At 38.2% G+C, this 19,756-nt stretch overlaps 1 protein-coding gene across 2 annotated transcripts in view; it reads right to left on the reverse strand.

The window, feature by feature from the left end:
• Cog5 (component of oligomeric golgi complex 5) overlaps positions 1 to 19,756 on the reverse strand; it is a 328,847-nt gene that overhangs the window by 270,090 nt on the left and 39,001 nt on the right. For both annotated transcript variants that reach the window (XM_006989525.4, XM_076550822.1), the window contains one exon: positions 9,327 to 9,447. In XM_006989525.4, coding sequence (XP_006989587.1) covers positions 9,327 to 9,447 — 121 coding nt within the window. The remainder of the gene's footprint in view (positions 1 to 9,326; positions 9,448 to 19,756) is intronic.

Here is a 19,756-nt window from a genome sequence, read left to right on the forward strand (position 1 = left end):
TTAAACCAGAGAGCATGACAACTGCTATAACATGAATTTATGTTAATCCCCAATGCAATAGTGTTGGTAGGCAAGGCCTTTGGGTATATAATATTTAGACACAGATTTTCAATTATTATCTATTGCAGAATATTATTTTAACTGGGCAAAGATGTGTTGCATTTGTTTATAATATAGAATATTACTTTAACTGTAATATTTAAAGTAAAGGTCTGTTACTTTTGTTTATGCTGCATTTGTTTAACAATATAAGGATGTGTGCTTAAATATGTAAAGGTATGTTGCATTTCTTTCACCTTGCCTGCCTAAGGCACCTAATAAAAAGCTTAACAGCCAATAGCTACGCTGAGAAAGGATAGGCAGTGCTGGCAGGTAGAAAGAATGAATGGGAGAAATCTAGGCTCAGAGAGGAACAAGAGGAGGAGGGGGAAGAGAGAACAAGGGACATACCTGGGCCAGAAGCTAGGCCAGCCAGCCATGGCAAGCAGTGAGAGTAAGATATGTAAAATAAAATACAGTAAAAAGCGGCAAGGCAGAAAGCAGATAAAGAGAAACAAGTTAGTTTAAGTTAAAAGAGCTAGAAAGAAACAAGCCTGAGCTAGGTGGAGCATTCATAACTAATAAAAAGTGTCTGTGTTATGATTGCGGAGCTGGTTGGTAGCCTAAACAAAATAACCTGGTACAATTACCTTTTACAATATCTTAACTTGTGTAAAGTAAGTGACAGAACTCTGGACCATTTCATTCTGAGCATCATACCTTCTTGATGCATGTACTAAAATAAATAAGCCACAAGATGTATCTGTGGATAACTAACTTGAGGTTTTTTGTTTTTCCTTTTTTTTTTTTTAAGTTCAATCCTTTAAAAAACAGGTTCCAGTGACTGGTTTTGCCACGTATAATTTTCAGGAATTATTTTCCAAAGTGAATTTGTGTTTATTTTACCATAATCAATATGGGAAAAAAAATCTGAATTGCCACTCCTGAACTCTGAATAGGATCCTAGCTGTGAAAAACAAAACAAAACAAAACAAAACAAACAAACAAAAAAAAACAACCAAAAAAAAAAAAACCCACACACACAACACCTTTCATTCATCAAAAAGCATTTGAAGCTCCTATCACACAAACTAAAACAAATGAATAAATCTGGATGCTATTTTACTAAACATTTCTCAGAAAGTCATACCTGTTGTTCACATGACACTAACTTGCCAATTTAAATATCTATAATGACAATCATAAATTGATATTAAAGCCTTCTAACTTAATCCTAAGCTATTTTCATTTCAACAAACCCAACTGTTTCATACTATATGTTCTACTCACAAAGTAATGAAGCATAAGAGTGATGAGAAGTAGAGCAACACGCCTACACACCTGTACAATATTATAGAGACTCCCGGCTGCACCTACACACCTGTACAATATTATAGAGACTCCAGGCTGCACCTACACATCTGTACAATATTATAGAGACTCAAGGCTACACCTACACACCTGTACAATATTATAGAGACTCAAGGCTGCACCTACACATCTGTACAATATTATAGAGACTCAAGGCTGCACCTACACATCTGTACAATATTATAGAGACTCAAGGCTGCACCTACACACCTGTACAATATTATATAGACTCAAGGATGCACCTACACACCTGTACAATATTATAAAGACTCAAGGCTGCACCTACACACCTGTACACTACTATAGAGACTCAAGGCTGCACCTACACACCAGTACACTATTATAGAGACTCAAGGCTGCATTTCATTAACAAGCTGATGTCATTTAAAAGGAATAAACAGCAAATAACCCATAATTATGGGTACTGCTTCTACACATTCAAGTCATACTTTAACAAGTTTTTAATAACAATATTTGTTTAACATTATGAATTATACATGCTACAATGGAAATGAGTAGTGGCTTCAGCATCCAAACAAGAAAACATACACACAAAGAAGGAAGAAATGAAAATCTTCCCTAATTACTTTGAAGAAACATTTACTAAATAATTTGCTTTCAACTATAAGTGTTCCAGCAAGGGATGATAATAGTTAAAAGTATACAGCTTCCATAGCATTATTAATCAGTCATATTAATAAAACATAAAAAGGGCTGTTGTAAATGTGAAAGAGAAGGAAAACAGTAGAGTAATGTGCACAATAAGTGAGCTGCTTGTTATTTTCTGTATGCCATTCTGAATTCTGACACCACAATAAATGATAAAACAAATTCAATAGGATTTTAAGTGATGTTATTTAAATAAGAGTTTTATTTGAGTGTGTGCTACTTTACTATGCTGCCTACATCACAGCAAACCCATAGTAAGACTTTTAGATCATTTGTATTTGAGAATAGCATCACCTCCACCTGATGGTAGCTGAACCATAGTTCCAAAAGTAATTTAGAAACATAGAAATCTAAATCAAGCATATTTGTCCTTTGTTAAATTTATCTATGTCAAAACACCAGTGTAAAACTGCAGAATGACTTACCCATACCAAAGTTTTTTGTGACACACAAAATGCATCTGCTGTACATCATAAATAACGCATATTAATATCTTATATCTGATTTGAAAAAGCCATTCTCTCATTTTCACCTAAGAGGTCTTCATTTAGATTTAGTTTATATTCAAGGTAATCTTATAATGTGGAATAAAATTGTGAATTTTTTTCATGGGTTTTAAAAAAAGGAGACATTTAGAGACCTAACAATGACAGCAATCTTTCTGACAAATCAATAAATGCTGCCAAAGACTTTAAGGAAAAGCATTGGTGGTTTAAGAGCACAGACTCTGGAGTCAGAATTTTCCAGGAACACTATATGTGCAACTTCAGAACCCATTAAAATATAGCTATAAAAAGAAAGGGGACTTTGTGTTTTGTTTTGGGACATATTGTTAATGTCTAAAAGAGCACAAGGCATGTGCAGTAGACAGGCATTCAATAAATATTTATAGAAGGGATTAATAATTTTGCCTAAGTTTTATAAGAATAAAATGACAAGTTTTTTCTTACTGCTTCATGGGAAGTAAAGATGAGTCCAGAGATTTTGAAAAGCAGGAGAAAACTTTGTCTCCTGGAAACCACATCAGCAGCATTGTTAGCATCAGATTTATGATTCCAATACAGAGACAGTGACAGACTTGAACTTCTCAAACACAAAACCTGTATCTATTCACTAAATTTATACTGGGTTCCTAACAAGCTTATTTATGCTGAAATAATCATTTGATAAGTATATGAATTACAAATCTTGATTTTCATAAACAGACCAGAGTACACATGAAAGTACTGTCTGGCTTGTTTTTAATGGAAAAATTTTCTTCCTTTAAATTCTACTTGTAGAAAAACTCAACAATAGAGTAAATAAAAATAAAATTAAAAGTTAACTACAAATATACCTTTGTAAGCTATAGTAGTCAGTTCATAGATACATTATTTTCAAAAACTAAAAAATATTGAAGATAAAGCCAGTACTACATTAGAGAAAAGGTTTAAAGAACACAACTCTAGCCAGGCCGTTGTGGCACATGCCTTTAATCCCAGCACTTGGGAGGTAGAGCCAGGTGGATCTCTGTGAGTTCAAGGCCAGCCTGGTCTACAGAGCGAGATCCAGGGCAGGCACCAAAACTACATAGAGAAACCCTGTCTTGAAAAAAAAAAAAAAGAAAAGAAAGAATACAACTCTATGTGTATTACTACATCTATTGGTTCTAGAACATAATAATCATAATAAAATATTTGCTATTTTTAAATATACTGGACTGTCATTGAGGATAAATGCATACACTAAACCTTGAAATAGTTTTTATCTATGGTTAATTACTACTACAGATAAATTTTGCTGCTTAAAAAATGAGAATTATTAAATAAAGCTCATAGCTGATACTAGAACTTTTACACCCATAAGTAAGAATACACTATGAAAACAATACTCAGTGCCTTCCTCAGCCATTATCAGAAACACTTCCTCCTGCCACACACTGGGAATAAACACAGAGACCCACAGGCAGACATAATGAAGAGAGTGACAGGCACTGGAACATAGCCCTAGATGTAATATCTCCATCAAATACCTCCCCTCGGGGCTCAAGAAACCTTGCAGAAGAGGAAAGGGTGTATGAGACAAAAGGGAAGGAGGACACCAAGAAAACAAGGATGAAAGCACGTATGAACTCACAGAAATTGAAGCAGCATGTACAAGACCTGTACAGTTCTGTGCCAGATGGAGTCCTAGAGCTGAAAGGAAAAACAGACACATGACCCCATCCCTCACCCAGAAGCTGTCTCCAATTGATAACCATTTTGTGGAGGCCCACAAAGGTTTTCTAGTGAGATATGAGCTTGCTTTACCCAGCAGGGCTGCATTCAGAAGATTGTTTGACCATGTGTATGGTTACTAGATGATTGGAAGGGTCTACAGTTGGCTGAGGTAGGGGGAGGACTTTTGCTCCACCCCTTGGCATTTCCATAAATAGCCCTTTAGAAGAGACAGAAGGAGCCACTGGATATTGATCCAGGCTCTCTCCAGGCTATCCTTTGTTTCTATCTGTTTCTCTCCCCTCTATCTTTCTACCTAATATCTCTTATTCCTCTCTCCTCAAGAGTATCCTGGGGAAAAAAGTGGGGGAGGATTCCCCCACACCATCTGCAAATGAAAATGAAAATTTAGTTTTCTCCAAGGGGAAACAAACTACTCTTAAGGGTAGGCTGCATGCCTAGCAGTATATGGCTAATAGAAAATGAACACAATGGTATCTTTGGAAGTTCCTTGTCTCATAATGTCTTGACAGCTTTTTATTATTATTATTATTTATTTTTATTTTTTTTATTTAATTTATATATTTTTTTCTCTCTCTCTTTTTACCTTATAGGTCCTGTAGTGGTTTGAATAGTTATGGCCCCCACAGACTCATGTGTTTGAATGTTTGGCCCATAAGGAGTAGCAGTATTAGGAGGTGTGGCCTTGTTGGAGGAAGTGTCTCACTGTGGAGGTTGGCTTTGAGGTCTCATATAAGCTCAAGCCACACCCAGTGAGACTACCCACTTCCTATTGCCTATGGGTCAAGACAGAACTCCAGCACCAGAACCAGCCTCAATATTATACATCCCAGGGGCTCAGGAGAGAGAACTACTAAGGCGAGGACTAATATTTGGAAATAGAATCTCAGCACACCGAGCTCTATAGTCCACTTGCTTTAATTCCTCTGGCATAACATCCTTTATACACAGTTCTGTTCTTGTGTCTAGCTCCTTTCTTGCCTGATTTCTCTCTATATTTATCTACTGCTTCCTCTAAGTTCTATCTTAATTCTCTTGTCTTAACTCTGCCTCAACTAGGTCCTTTTCATCTTGTTCTTACCCAGCTAGTACTTCCCCATCTGACTCTTCCTCATCTTCCATCTCGTTCCTCTGGTACTCTCTTCTAGCCCTACAACCTAGTTCTTCCCCATCTCAGTTTGTTCCTCTCAAGTTCTTACCCGTCTAGTTCTTCCATTCTCTTTTCTCTTCTCTTCCCCTGTGCCCTGGAAGTCCCGGTATATAAAGGGAGGGTCCGAGCTAAATTGTGTAAAGCTATTACTTAATGTCCACCTGACCTAGGCGGTGTCCCCCTGTAGAATTTACCTTAAGTCCCCTGAATTGGGCGACCACCTGGGTGGTGTCTCCTTGTGAAATTTACCTTAAGTCAGGAGACTTGCCTGTGGATTGTTATCACTGTTAGTCCTCAGAAATTGGGCGACCACCTGGGTGGTGTCTCCTTTAGTCCTTGAAAGTGGCTAGGGGAGATATCTGATTCCAAAGAAACCTTCCTGAGGCTGTTCTCCAAATGCCTGGAATGTGTATGTCTCGAGAGTGATCAATCCACATTGTTAGCCTTTCTTAGGGAAAAGTCAATTGGGAAAGCTATGAAGGCACACATGATTTTCACAACAGAAGACAGCTGATATATAACAAGCCAAGTAACACCAAAAACTCCTTGGGATTTGGCTTCCTCTGGAGGAATTCCCTGATTCCTCCAGGTAGTGACTTTGCCATAACCAGCTGAGTTCTTAGGATAGATTCCTGCGGCCCGCAGCACATGCCACCATGCTTTTCACTATGATGATAATGGACTATACCTCTGTAACTGTCAGCCAGCCCAATTAAATATTTTCCTTTATAAGAGTTGCCAAGGTCATGGTGTGTCTTCACAGCAATGGAAACCCTAACTAAGATCAGGTCCTTTGTGTAGATATTATGGCTTCCAGTTTAGTGTTTTTATAGGATTCCTTTCCCTCTGTTTGTTTTGTCCTATTCTGATGTTAGTTTATGTTTTATCTCATTTTATTTTATCATTATCCCTTAGAATCCTATTTATTTGCTAATGAGAGACAGAAGCAAGGTGGAGGGAGGTATCCAGATAAGATGGGAGGTAGTGAGGAACTAGGAGGAGCAAAGGAATGAGAAATCTTACATAATCAAGACATATTATGTGAGGAAAAAAAAAACTATTTTCAATAAAAGGAAGAAAGCAAGGAATAGTTTGGGAAAAGGAAAATATGGTAAACAAAAACAAATTCAAAACCAGTGTTTCCCAGGAAAGAGTAACTTCCACTGAATAATGTAAAGCAGTGTGAGGGCTGTTGATAGAGTGCTACCATGGTCTCATAGCGGGGCTCTCTTGAAGGAAGCCTTGTCACATCACACGAAGTTTCTACTCTGCTGTTAGGTCTGCACAGTGCCTGAGACTGCTCTGTCCCCTGACGTTTGTCTAAATCATCACTAATCCCACTGTAGTCTCTAGCCTCTTACCCCGCTGTGCCACATAGCATTATCTGACAAAATACATACTTATTGTATCACTTCTTTAGTGAAAGCCAGAGGGAGTGGAAGATTCCAAGGAAAGAATTGATATACACAGAACTCACAGAGACTGTAATAAGACCTATACATGTCCAAACCGGACAAAATCCCAGAACTGAGACATAGAAAAGAACATAAAGTTCTTCCCCTAAACAAGAAGAGACTTGCAATCGATAACTACTAGAAAAAGAAAAATTAGCTTTGCCAATGGCTTGTCACTGGGTATATCAACCATACTACAGGGCAGACCCCACGCCCAGGAGTAGCTGGTAAACACAAAAGACTCCACGCTTATTTTTCATTCTCCTTATTTCATTTTGGCCTTTTTTTTCTTACTGGATTTTGTTGTTGTTTTTTTTAATTTTCACTCTTTGAAAGAAAGAAAGAATATGAACTTGGGTGAGTAGGGAGGTAGGAAGGACTAAGAATGACGGTAAAGAATAAAACCAAAAGTTGAAAAAAAAATTAAAAGAAAAACAGCACAAATGATAAATTAACAAATTTAAGAGCATTACACATATATACAATGCACTATTTTTCAATTTTTAATTGAAATAGAATTGCATCACTTTCCCTTTCTCTTCTCCCCCCAGACCTGCCCTCCCTCCAACTCCTCTCCTGCTTCCCCCACTCTCAAGTTGATAGCCACTTATTTCTTTGATTATTAGTTACACACAGGTATATGTGTATATGTATAGGCACAGATGTATAATTATAAAATTCCAAATTAAAAAAAAATCAAGAAAGTAACATACATGAGAATAAATTTTAAAATAAAAATATATATCTTTAAAAAAGAAAGAAACACTCAAATATTACTCACTGCTTAATAACTTTTAAGTCCAGCATACTAAATAGCATATTGCCAAGATGAGTCTAACCAATGTCTATACTTAAGCATCACACAATTGAAATGTTAAAGCATGATTTGTGAAAATTACTGTATTTCTTTGATCAGTAAAAATATAAACATCAGAGCAGTGGTTCTCAGCCTTCCTAATGCTGTGACCCCTTAATACTTCCTCATGTTGTGGTAACCCTTAACCATAAAATTATTTCATTGCTACTTAATAACTGTAATTTTTCTGTTATGAATTGTAATGTAAACATCTAATATGTAGGATATCTGACACGTTACCCCACCAGGGTCACAACCCACAAGCGGAGAACTACTGCAACAGAGCAAGACTTTACGACAGAAATATCAAAAACGGAAAAACTCAAAAGAACATGTCAAATACATTTTTCTAGTGTTACTCTGGCATAATCATGCCTTCAAGAGTAAGCAAACCAGCAATGTTAAAGACATATATAATCGGCCGGGTGGTGGTGTTGCAAACCTTTAATCCCAGCACTTAGGAGGTAGAGGCAGGTGGATCTCTCTGAGTTCGAGGCCAGCCTGGTCTACAAAGGAAGTTCCAGGATAGCCAAGATTGTTTCACAGAGAAACTCTGTCTCACAAAAAAAAAAAAAAAAGACATATAATCAAAGGCCTTCTAAATCTATAAAAGAATAAATATCACCAAATATTTTCACTTCTAAAAAAATTACTGGGTACCCAATGAAAACAAGAAACCCACAAAGTCTCATCAAAACCCAGGTGTTGGCATTTTCTATGTGTACTCACTAGTTATTCAAACTTTCTCCTGAAAAAATTATGGAACTTGAAGCTTTTTAGCCAGCAAAACCATCAACTCTAAACCTTGAATGTCAAGAGCCTATTTCAAATATCTAAGAAAAGAATGAATAAAGACATCTAGACACCACAAAACATGGGATTTATCACCTAAATAAACAGCATTTCTCCTGGATATTTACTCCATAGAAACTACAACAAAACCTACACACAAGTGTTTACACCCACTCTATTCATAATCACAAAAAGCTAGAAAAAACTCGAATTCTCCTTCAACTAGTGACTCAAAGGACAAGACCCATGACAGCACAGAATGTATTCTAACAAACTGCTAGTATTCCCACCAATTTGAATAAATCTCAAAGGTACTAAAAGCTAGGTACGAGAAGCCAGCCTCAAAAAGGTATGGACTTTATGATTCCATTTATGTGTCATTATTAATAGACAAAACTATAATGATAGAAAAATTATGATGGCTGTCAGGTTAGAGGACAAGGATAGTTCTGATCATCAACCAATGATAGGCATATTTTCAAGAGTGATAAAGGTGTTTTGTATCATGACTGTGATTGCAGTTACTCAAATATTTACATGTTAAAGTGTATATAACAGTTCATGAAAAAAAAAGCCAGTTTTATTATATGATCACTTTTAAAGTAAACAAGATTTTCAAGAAATCTAGTTTTATTCACCCTTTCTGGAGAGAAACATTGCTATAAACAGCCATTTTAAAAAATTTTAGTAATATTTGTTAATAGTGATAACAAATGTCAATAAATCAACTGAGTTAAAACTGTCAAACTTCTACCAATTTTTAATCATGAAGGACTTACCAAGTTCATTGAGACTCTGAGCAGCTTTGGTTATCTCTCTACTTCCTCCTTGCAGTTGTCCCTGGAGTCTCTTACTGAGATATAAGATGCGAATTATTCTCCGAAGCAAATCACAGGCGACCTGTTCAAGTGACACAGTATTAAGAAAGTACGGTAGCTCCATGAAGTTTCACTGTGATTATGGTCAGTTCATCTGTGAGGCTTTCCAATTCTTCAGATGTGAAAAAAAATTGTTTATCCTTTTTGTTCCCCAGTGGACACCCTAAATAACCACATATCTTTAACAAGAACATCCACAATCCCATATTTAACCTTTACAAAAAACTTCAACTTATCCCAAATAGAGCAAATTTGAAATTGAGATACTATGGAGTCAAAGATTCTTTTCAACCCTGTTCTAGGCTGATTGCTGTTTAACTTCACATTAATTCAAATGGAAAGGTTCAAAAAGCTCCAATGCTAAGACTATATTTCTATACAATTAACTCGGAATCTGTAGGAGTGATGACCACACATCAGCTCTGCTTGCTTAAAGGCCCAGGTAATGGGAGTGTGCAACCAATTGCTGCACTGGCTGCCCACTGTGGCCTCCACTCTAGGTTCTCTTTTCTCAATGTCCAGTTTTTTTCTCAACTTCACTAGTCCTTAAAGGATAAATTATGTGTATCTGCTTGAATTTTCCTAATAGATCTAATCAATAAATTACAGAAGAGAAAATTAGTAAAACAAAACTCAAAAAACTATTACTTACTTTTATGTCACTTCCTAGCTCTTTTTCTTTCCCAAATGCAACCGAGATTTAAAAAAAAAAAAAAAAAAAAGATTCAAACATGTACATGCTGTGATGCAGAAACTGGGTGCAGAACCATTGCCATTGCCTTTAGAGTGAGGTGAAAGAGCAGAATGAGGTCATCATCTCATTTCCAGCCTCCACAGTGATAATGAAACACAGGTGATGTATGCTGCTCATCACTAATAAGCCCAAGGCTACTTGAAAAGCAAGAATTTTTTACTGAGGAAAACCCTAAAAGGTAGCTCTTTGCCCCAGGTCAGGAAGAGAAAACAGGAGCCTGCCCAGCACCATGAAGACAAAGATTCACAAGCCCACTCACTCATCAGGTTGTTATGACAAGCAAATAGACAAGCAAAAAGAGAAAGACAGAAGGCTCACGTCCTGTAGAGAGAGGCAGATTCAAAGAGGTGAAGGTGGTGAGGAGTGGACTGAGGTGGGTGGCCTGCTTACCACCAAGGGCCATGGTGATGTCCAGGCCTGGGCTGCTGCAAGGGCCATGTATGCCCATGACCCGGCCACACCTGTGGTCTGTGTTCATGTCTGTGGCTCCGGTTACTACCTAAGACCAAGAGGATAGGGTTGCACAGAGTTGGCCCCACCCCCTCACTGGTTGCAAGAAGAGGGAGAACTGGCCTTGCCCCTCATGGCTACAGCACTCGAGAGGGAGTCCTGCACCTTGCCTGAGCAGCAAAACAGAGCTGGCCCTGTTGGTGGGGGTGAACGCCTTCTGATGCCCCCACCCCCGTCTGCCATGTGGTGGTGTGGGTGAGAGAAAGATACTCTCCCCACCCTCCCCCTGGACACCACCCCTGCAGCAGGTGGGAAAGCTGACCCAGTCCCTCACCAACTGCAGCACTAGGGAGAGCAGGCCCTGCACTCACCTGGGCAGCCTGTTGACAAGGATACAGGGAAGCCAGCCCAAAGAATGTGCATGCAGGAGATTTTTCTTTTCTTTTAAATTTTATTTTGTTTTATCTTGTGGGGGAGGTTGCAAGGGCAGAGGGTGGGTGAGAAGGGACGGAGAGATGAGTTAGATGGAGATAGATGATGTGAAATCCACAAAAAAAAAAATTTAAATAAAAAATTCCAAGGGACAGGAAAGATAACACAGCAGTTAGGTGCTTGCTGCACAAGCTTGAAGGCCTGAATTTGGATCCCCTATCACTATCAACTCATAAAAACCCAGGTTCAGCACACATCTGTAACCACCCGCCCTTGCACTGTGCAAGTGGAGACAGAATTCCTCGGAGTTGCTGGCTCTTGCAAAAGGAGTAAGCCCCAGGTTCAGTAAGACCCTGTCTCAAAAATGTAAGGGGACAGGGATCAAGGAAAACACCAGATACCTCTGGCCTCATGTTCACATACATACATGTACACATCCCTACACACACACACACACACACACACACACACACACAAGAATTAAGAGCTCCAGAAAAACATCACTAAATGACCAGGTATAAATATTCCTTTATAGGCAAACATGGTACATACTACAGCCATCCCAGTCACACTCAAACACTCCTCTAGCACATACACACAAACAGACAATGTTTACAAACATACATAGCCAAAGACACACATGTTTGTTAACTGTTTTTCATAGTGACCACATGATGAGAAATAAGAATTTCCATCAAAAAACCAAATGCTTAGCATGCTTATTTATTTATTTATTTATTTATTTATTTATTTATTTATTTAATTGGAGACAGGATCTCACTTTGTAGCTCTGGCTGGCCTAAACTCACTATGTAGACCAGGGTGGCTTTAAACTCAAATCTCTGCATTCTGAGTGCTGAGATTAAAGGATGCATCATGACGGCCAGCTAAATTCTCCATCTTTTAATTAAATGTTATTTTCTAAGTATATAACATAAGCACAATTTAAAATTCAAAACATGAGGGTTGGGGATTTAGCTCAGTGGTAGAGCGCTTGCCTAGCAAGCGCAAGGCCCTGGGTTCAGTCCTCAGCTCAGGGGAGGAAAAAATTCAAAACATGAAAAGAAGCAATGCTGAAAAATCATCCTCATATCTCTATGCTCCAAATTATGCTCTGAGTTAAAATCAGTATTACTAGTTCCTTGATGAACAGAAGTGGTTTTTGTTATTGTTTGTTTGAACTTACTTATTATTTTTGGAGACAGTGGCAGTACCCACCTGGCCTGGAACTCACTACATCACACAGGCTGGATGCAACTCTTCCAGCCCTGCCTCTCTCTACCTTTCAAGTGCTAGGATTCCAGGAAGCAATTCCTACCACCTAGGGCTGCAGCACAGAGCCCAAAGCTGTTTGTTTCCATGAACAATGTGGAATTTAGAATCTTTTGAAACCATTCTGAGACTCTACATACATCATGGGAAGAACTATCAGGCCTTACTCTTGATCACCTAAACCTGTCCATCCAAAATTATTCAGTCTTACCCAATAAAAGGAATGCCTTCAAACAATAATTTCAAGTTCATTTCTAGTGCTTTACTCTTAATAATCTTATTCACTGCCTACTACATAACAAGCTGCTCTTAACTCCATTCCTGCAAGGATTGCCTCAAGTCAATCCTCATCAGTTCCAATTTCACACAATGGTCTCTCAATGAAATCCACCTTCAAAGATTTACCTTCTTACAGTTTTCAACACTCAAGCCCCTTTTTAATAAACTTTGATGCCTCTCCACTTAAAGACTAGTTAAATTTTCTAAGAATAGCATTAATAAAATCTTCATTCAACAAGTCTTAGCTAATCTAAAAGCCATCAATTCTCACCATTTCTCAACACACAACTCTCTCCTATAATCAATTTCCTTTCCTTTTATTTTACTTTCACTAATCATAAAACGTTTTAAGCCACATTCACAGATTTATAACTAACTATACTTAGAAGCACTACACAGAAGAAAGAATATCAGCCATCACAAACACTGCAACATTCATCTCATTCTCCATCTGAAACAAACCACTATTCTGGTTTGTTCTTGCTTGTTTTTCGAAACAGGGTTTCTTTGTGTAGCAACCCTGGCTGTTCTGGAACCCACTCTGTAGACAAGCTGTCCTCACACTCACAGAGATCTGCCTCCTGAGTGCTGGGATTAAAGGGGTGCACCACCACACCTGCTAACCACAATTCTCTTTTATGGTAACAACATCCCCACCTTTATCCATGGATTTGTTACAGAAAAAACAGATATTCTCTCTCTCTCTCTCTCTCTCTCTCTCTCTCTCTCTCTCTCTCTCTCTCATATGTTTGTGTGTGTACATATACACATACATATGCAAGTTACAGATTTTATGTCCTTTCTAGTCAACAGATTTCCTCAGCTTTTCTCTGGGAATGTGTGAAACACATTGAATCAACTATCAACAAGGCATCCCAAACTGCAGTGTGATGACAACATCATCATAGTGTACTTTAACAAGTTCTTCTGCCTTCTACATTTCCTATAAAAAAGGTGGATGTAGGCGACTTCATCAGATCCAGATTCTGTATTGTTGGCAAAGGTCTGAAGATGGCTCAGCAGTGAAGAGCACCTGCTGCACAATCATGAGGACAGTGTTCAGATTCCAGCACCCACATAACAGGCAGAAATTAACAGGACGACATCTGATGTTCTCCTCTGACCTCCATGTGTGTGCACACACATGTGCACGCACATGCACAAATAAATCTCTTTAAAGAACTTAGGCAAGATCATTAGGTGGTAGTATATCCATATAGCAGGTATGATTGTCTCTTTCTGATATTAAGTATCAAAATCCATTAAAATCTAAGAGATTACAAAATCACTCCAATTCTACTGTTTTATCTTTATTTGTTGGCACATAAAATTTCTATCTCCTCTATTATTTGTTAGAGTCAGGTGCCTAGAAATAAGAATATTTCATCTTACTTTGGGTTATCAGTTTCAAAAGGCAGTGTTTCTTTTTTAAGATCTTATTGTTTTTAGTGTGTGTGTGCCTGCCTGTAGGTATGTATGCATAAGTACAGGAGCATGAAGAGGCACTGGATCAATCTAGAGCTGGAGCTACAGTGTATGTGTAGTGGAGGGACACCTAACTCAGGTCCTCTGGAAAAGCAGTACATTCTCTTCTTCCAATCCAAAGGCAGGATTAACATCCACTAATGACAGTCAATGTGAGATGGGGGGGGGGGGTGCTGATTTTGTGAGGTTATTTTTTCCATTATGAAAATAGGTATTAAGCATCAAGAGGGGTTGTCAATTCACTGTAACTTTAATCCTTATCGATGCCCAAATGGAACAATTTGACCTAGTAGAAACACCTAACAGCAAGCAACTATATCATTCTGCCTAAAACTAAGAGATTTCTCACTTTCATAATCTATGACTTTGGCACTAAAATGAAATAACTGGTCACCAAAAAACATTTCTGAATTGGCTCTGAAGCTCCTTTGTCATGGACCTGGTAGTTATGGTGTCTGGTATAAAATTTTTCAAGATCACTTTATATATTTTCTTTCTCCAACCTGAATCAAAGATTTCTCAAAGAAGCCTTAGTTTCTTTGAAGAGGAAACAGTATTTCAAGATCATTTTGGAAACGAGGCTTGCTCATTGCTGAACTTTCTCCATAGACATGGGCAGCAAATGCCAGAACTAAAATATAGTATAAATATTCACTTGATTTATTTGAGAATAGAAATAAAGCATTCTGATTAAAATTATGCATATACACACCTACATTTATAAGGCTTATGATATTTTAAAATTCAAACATCTCAACTTCACACTGATACTTCCAATTCAGGATCAAAAGTACAGGGTGTTTAAACTCTATCTTCCATCTTATATCTTAGACATTAAGAGTTGTGGCTCTTAAGGACACAGCAGATAATATAATTAGAGTAAAATAAGATAATTCACTTGTTTGATTACACAACACACAAAAAGTAGTATCTAATTAAAGAAAGCAATACATGATAAAGAATGACTACTGAACGTACCTAAATACTGCATATGATTTTATCACATTTTTCATAGTTACATTCTATTTTTTTTTTTGCCAAACCATAAAATTGTTATTTCCTATACTTTACAGTCCTTGTTTAAACTCAATTCTATGCTCATTACAAATCTTTACATTAGTATTTCTCTAGTCAGTTTGGTTGACTGAAGTAGTTTGTCTATTAAGATTCATAAGGAAATGTCATGAGAACAATAATCTCTGCTTTCTTTTATGCTGATGTGAGTCCCTACTTGAAAAACAGCTCAATTGATATATCAATTATCTATTAGTCTTTAAGAAACCAGCACAAACCTCAGTGGCTGAAAATTATTTCACACTCTGTGGCTTGAGAATTAAGGAAGAATTAACAATGTGTCATGTGAGACCACCACTCTCTCTGCTGTACTGAGGTAACAATTAGGCTGGTCTCAACAACAGAAGAAAGCATCACTGATACATCAGGTACAACAATGCTTCCCTGCTTATTAGACCCATACAGCTAATTTGAGCTTCCTTGGAGCGTGATCGATCTAGCTTTTATAGAGTAGAAATCAAAGCTGCTGTGCTCCCTAAAAAGTAAGCCTCAAATTAGCTTTCCTAGTACCAGAAGGTGTCTTGCAAGCTTCCATAAGAAAGAGACAACCAACTGATCCTATCCAGCAATGACATGTATGGACCAAAACAACAAACACCATGGAGCAATACACCTACAGGTGCAGCAGTGGCACACAAATCTTGGCGATAACCAACAGCTCTCTAATTGTACTTAAGACCCACTAAACAAGAGGGATATCCATGCCTGGTATTGGAAACCTAGCTAACGATTCAGTGCTAGTGAAATCATAATTATTGGAGAATCTACAACCACTAACTTCTTAAACCAGCATAATCCCTAACAACAATCTATAAACATTTATCCTTATGTCTTAGGATTTCTAATTCTATGAAGAGACACCATGATTACACAACTCTTATAAAGGACAATGTTTAATTGTGGTGGCTCACTTAAGTTTCAGAGGTTCAGTCCATTATCATCATGGTGGGACATGGCTGTATGCAGGCAAACATGGTGCTGGGGAGATAGCTGAGAATCCTACATCTTGCAGGCAAGAGAAATCGACTGAAATGCTGGGAATGTATAGGAAACCTCAAAGCCTGCTCCCACAGTGACATACTTCCTCCAACAAGGCCATACCTATGTCAACAAAGCCACACCTCCTAAGAGTGGCACTTCTTATGAGCCTATGGGGGCCAATGACATTCAAGTTATCACATCTTATAAACACACGTAAGTGTAATTTTCACCCATCATCAAGGAAAAGTCTCTTTTCAACAGATGGAAATGACTACAGAAAACCACAACCAATAAAAATGCAAAGTTGTACACCCATTCCCAAATGGACACAGTTACAAAACACTATGGTATAAATGGGACCTCTCAAAACTGAGAAGCTTTTGCAGGGCAAAAGACACAGTCAATAAGACAAAAAGACAGCCAACAGAATGGGAAAAGATCTTCACCAACCCCACATCTAACAGAAGATTGATCTCCACAGTATATAAAGAACTCAAGAAACTAGACATCAAAATACTGAACAATCCAATTAAAAAATGGGCTAAAGAGCTAAACAGAGAATTCACAAAAGAACTACAAATGGCTGAAAGACATTTAAAGAAATGCTCAACATCCTTAATCATCAGAGAAATGCAAATCAAAACAACTGAGATGCCACCTTACACCTGTCAGAATGGCTACGATCAAAAACACCAATGACAGTCAATGTTGGAGAGGATGTGGAGCAAAGGGAACACTCCTCCACTGTTGGTGGAAATGTAAACTTTTACAACCACTGTGGAAATCAGTATGGCGGTTTCTCAGAAAATTAGGAATCGAACTACCTCAAGACCCAGCCATCCCACTCTTGGGCATATACCCAAGGAATGCTGATTCATACCATAAAGATACATGCTCAGCTATGTTCATAGCAGCACTATTTGTAATAGCCAGAACCTGGAAACAACCTAGATGCCCGTCAATGGAAGAATGGATGAAAAAAAATATGGTACATATACACAATGGAGTACTACTCAGCAGAGAAAAACAATGAAAGCATGAAATTTGCAGGCAAATGGATGGAACTAGAAAAAATCATCCTGAGTGAGGTAACCCAAACCCAGAAAGACTGTCATGGTATGTACTCATTCATAAGTGGATTCTAGATATAAAATAAAGAACAATCAGACCATAACCCATAGAACCATGGAGGCTATATATATAGCATGGAGGTCCCTAGGACGACTGTGGCTTATAATAAATTTCAGTTTTACTCAATTATTGGAAAAAAAATAGCCAAATGAATGGAAACACATGAACTATGAACCAAAGGCTGAGGGGCCCCCAGCTGGATCAGGCCCTCTGAATAGGTGTGATAGTTGATTGGCTTGATCAGTTTGGGAGGCAACTAGGCAGTGGGACCAAGTCCTGTGCTCATTGCATGAGTTAGCTGTTTGAAACCTGGAGCTTATGCAGGGACGCTTGGCTCAGTCTGGGAGGAAGGGACTGGACCTCCCTGGACTGAGTCTACCAGGTTGATCGCAGTCCTCGGGGGAGGATTTGCCCTGGAGGAGGTGGGAATGGGGGGTGGGCTGGGGATAAGGGGAGGGGTTGGGAGGGGGGAGAATAGGGGAACCCGTGGCTGATATGTAGAACTGAATGGTATTGTAAAATAAAACAAAAATTTAAAAAAAAAAACAAAACACTATGGTATCTAAGGCTCAGAGAACATTGCAGAAGAGGGGGCAAAAAGACTGTAAGGGCCAGTGGGTCAGAGAACTTGCTGTGGGATTGTCTTGTAATATCAGAAGCTATGCCCATAAAGTCTTACCAATATGACTGTCCAAACATGAGCCAAATAAGAGTAACACATAAATGAATGTGCCAAACTGTACATGGAAAAGCCCACAAGGCTTCAACTCTACACAAAGAACTACAGGTAATTAAGAAAGGCTGGAACAGGAAAAGTGGTCTTCCTTGGAGAAAAGCATACCAATTGGTTGTCCAGTTCCAAATGGTCAGCCCTCAAATCATACATATAAGTAACATTGTATGGGTGCAACAGGTTATATTTAGGAATATGTAGGTATATGAAAATACATATATGCATGCAATAACAATTAATGAAAAAGAGGCCATCAATTTGACGGAGAGTAATGAGGGGTATATGGAAGGTATGGAGGGAAGAAAGGGAAGGAAGAAATATTGTACTTAAATTATAATCTCAGCCGGGCGTGGTGGCGCACGCCTTTAATCCCAGCACTCGGGAGGCAGAGGCAGGCGGATCTCTGTGAGTTCGAGGCCAGCCTGGGCTACCAAGTGAGCTCCAGGAAAGGCGCAAAGCTACACAGAGAAACCCTGTCTCGGAAAAAAAAAAAAAAAAAAAAAAAGAAAAAAAAAAAATTATAATCTCAAAAATAAAGAACAACAATAAAAAGTAAGCCTCAAACTAGCACCAAATCTCTTACATCAGCATCGGTTTTTCATGGTTTTCCTATACTAATCGCTCTATATGTTATTAGATTGTTTACAGAGCTTGGAATTTCTATGCTATTACTTCTTCATTTGCTTCTTGATATATTTCCTTGCTCATAAACTAATTATAAAGCCAGTAAAGTAGATTTATACTCTTTAGAACTATAGAATAGAAGATAGAATTAAGCTCAAGAACTAATGCCATTGGTATATCACTTGCCTAGGATACACAAGACCCAGGGTTTAATCTCCAACATGCACAGCACCAAATGACAAGTGCAGGCTGGAGGAGTTCAAGGTCATTCTCAGCTACATAGTAAGTAAGCTTCAGGTCAGTTTGGGCTATGTGAAACTGTACCTCCAAAAAAAAAAGGAAATAAAATAATGTAGCTAGAGTTTGCCCACAGTCAGGACAAATCTTTGTCACCCACCAGTCCCACAGCCGCTCAGACCCAACAAAGTAAACACAGAGACTTCTATTGCTTACAAACTGTATGGCCGTGGCAGGCTTCTTGCCAACTGTTCTTATAGCTTAAATTAATCCATTTCTATAAATCTATACCTTGCCACGTGGCTCATGGCTTACCTGCGTCTTCACATGCTGCTTGTCAGGGTGGCTGCTGGCAGTGACTCCTTCCGCCTTCCTGTTCTTTCTTTTCTCCTCTCTGTTAGTCCCGCCTATACTTCCTGCCTAGCCACTGGTCAATCAGTGTTTTATTTATTGACCAATCAGAGCAACAGATTTGACATACAGACCATCCCACAGCAAAATAATTTTGTAATATTAACTAAAAGGAAAAAGAATTCAGCTAAGTATTGGTACAAAAAGTATATACAAAGCATATATGATAAAACAAATGGTTTCAGGGATAATGTCTATCTTTGTTCTAGACTTTTTCATCTCAGGGATGCAAGGATGGTTCAACATATGAAAATCTATCAATGTAATACACCATATAAACAAACTGAAAGAAAAAATAAAACACACATGATCATCTCATTAGATGCTGAAAAAGCCTTTGAAAAAATCAAACACCCCTTCATGATAAAGGTCCTAGAGAGATCAGGAATATAAGGAACATACCTAAACATAATAAAGGAAACTGACAGAAAGCCAACAGCCAACATCAAATTAAATGGAGAGAAACTC

The sequence above is a fragment of the Peromyscus maniculatus genome, chromosome 14 (genome assembly GCF_049852395.1).
Source record: "Peromyscus maniculatus bairdii isolate BWxNUB_F1_BW_parent chromosome 14, HU_Pman_BW_mat_3.1, whole genome shotgun sequence".
Taxonomy (NCBI): domain Eukaryota; kingdom Metazoa; phylum Chordata; class Mammalia; order Rodentia; family Cricetidae; genus Peromyscus; species Peromyscus maniculatus.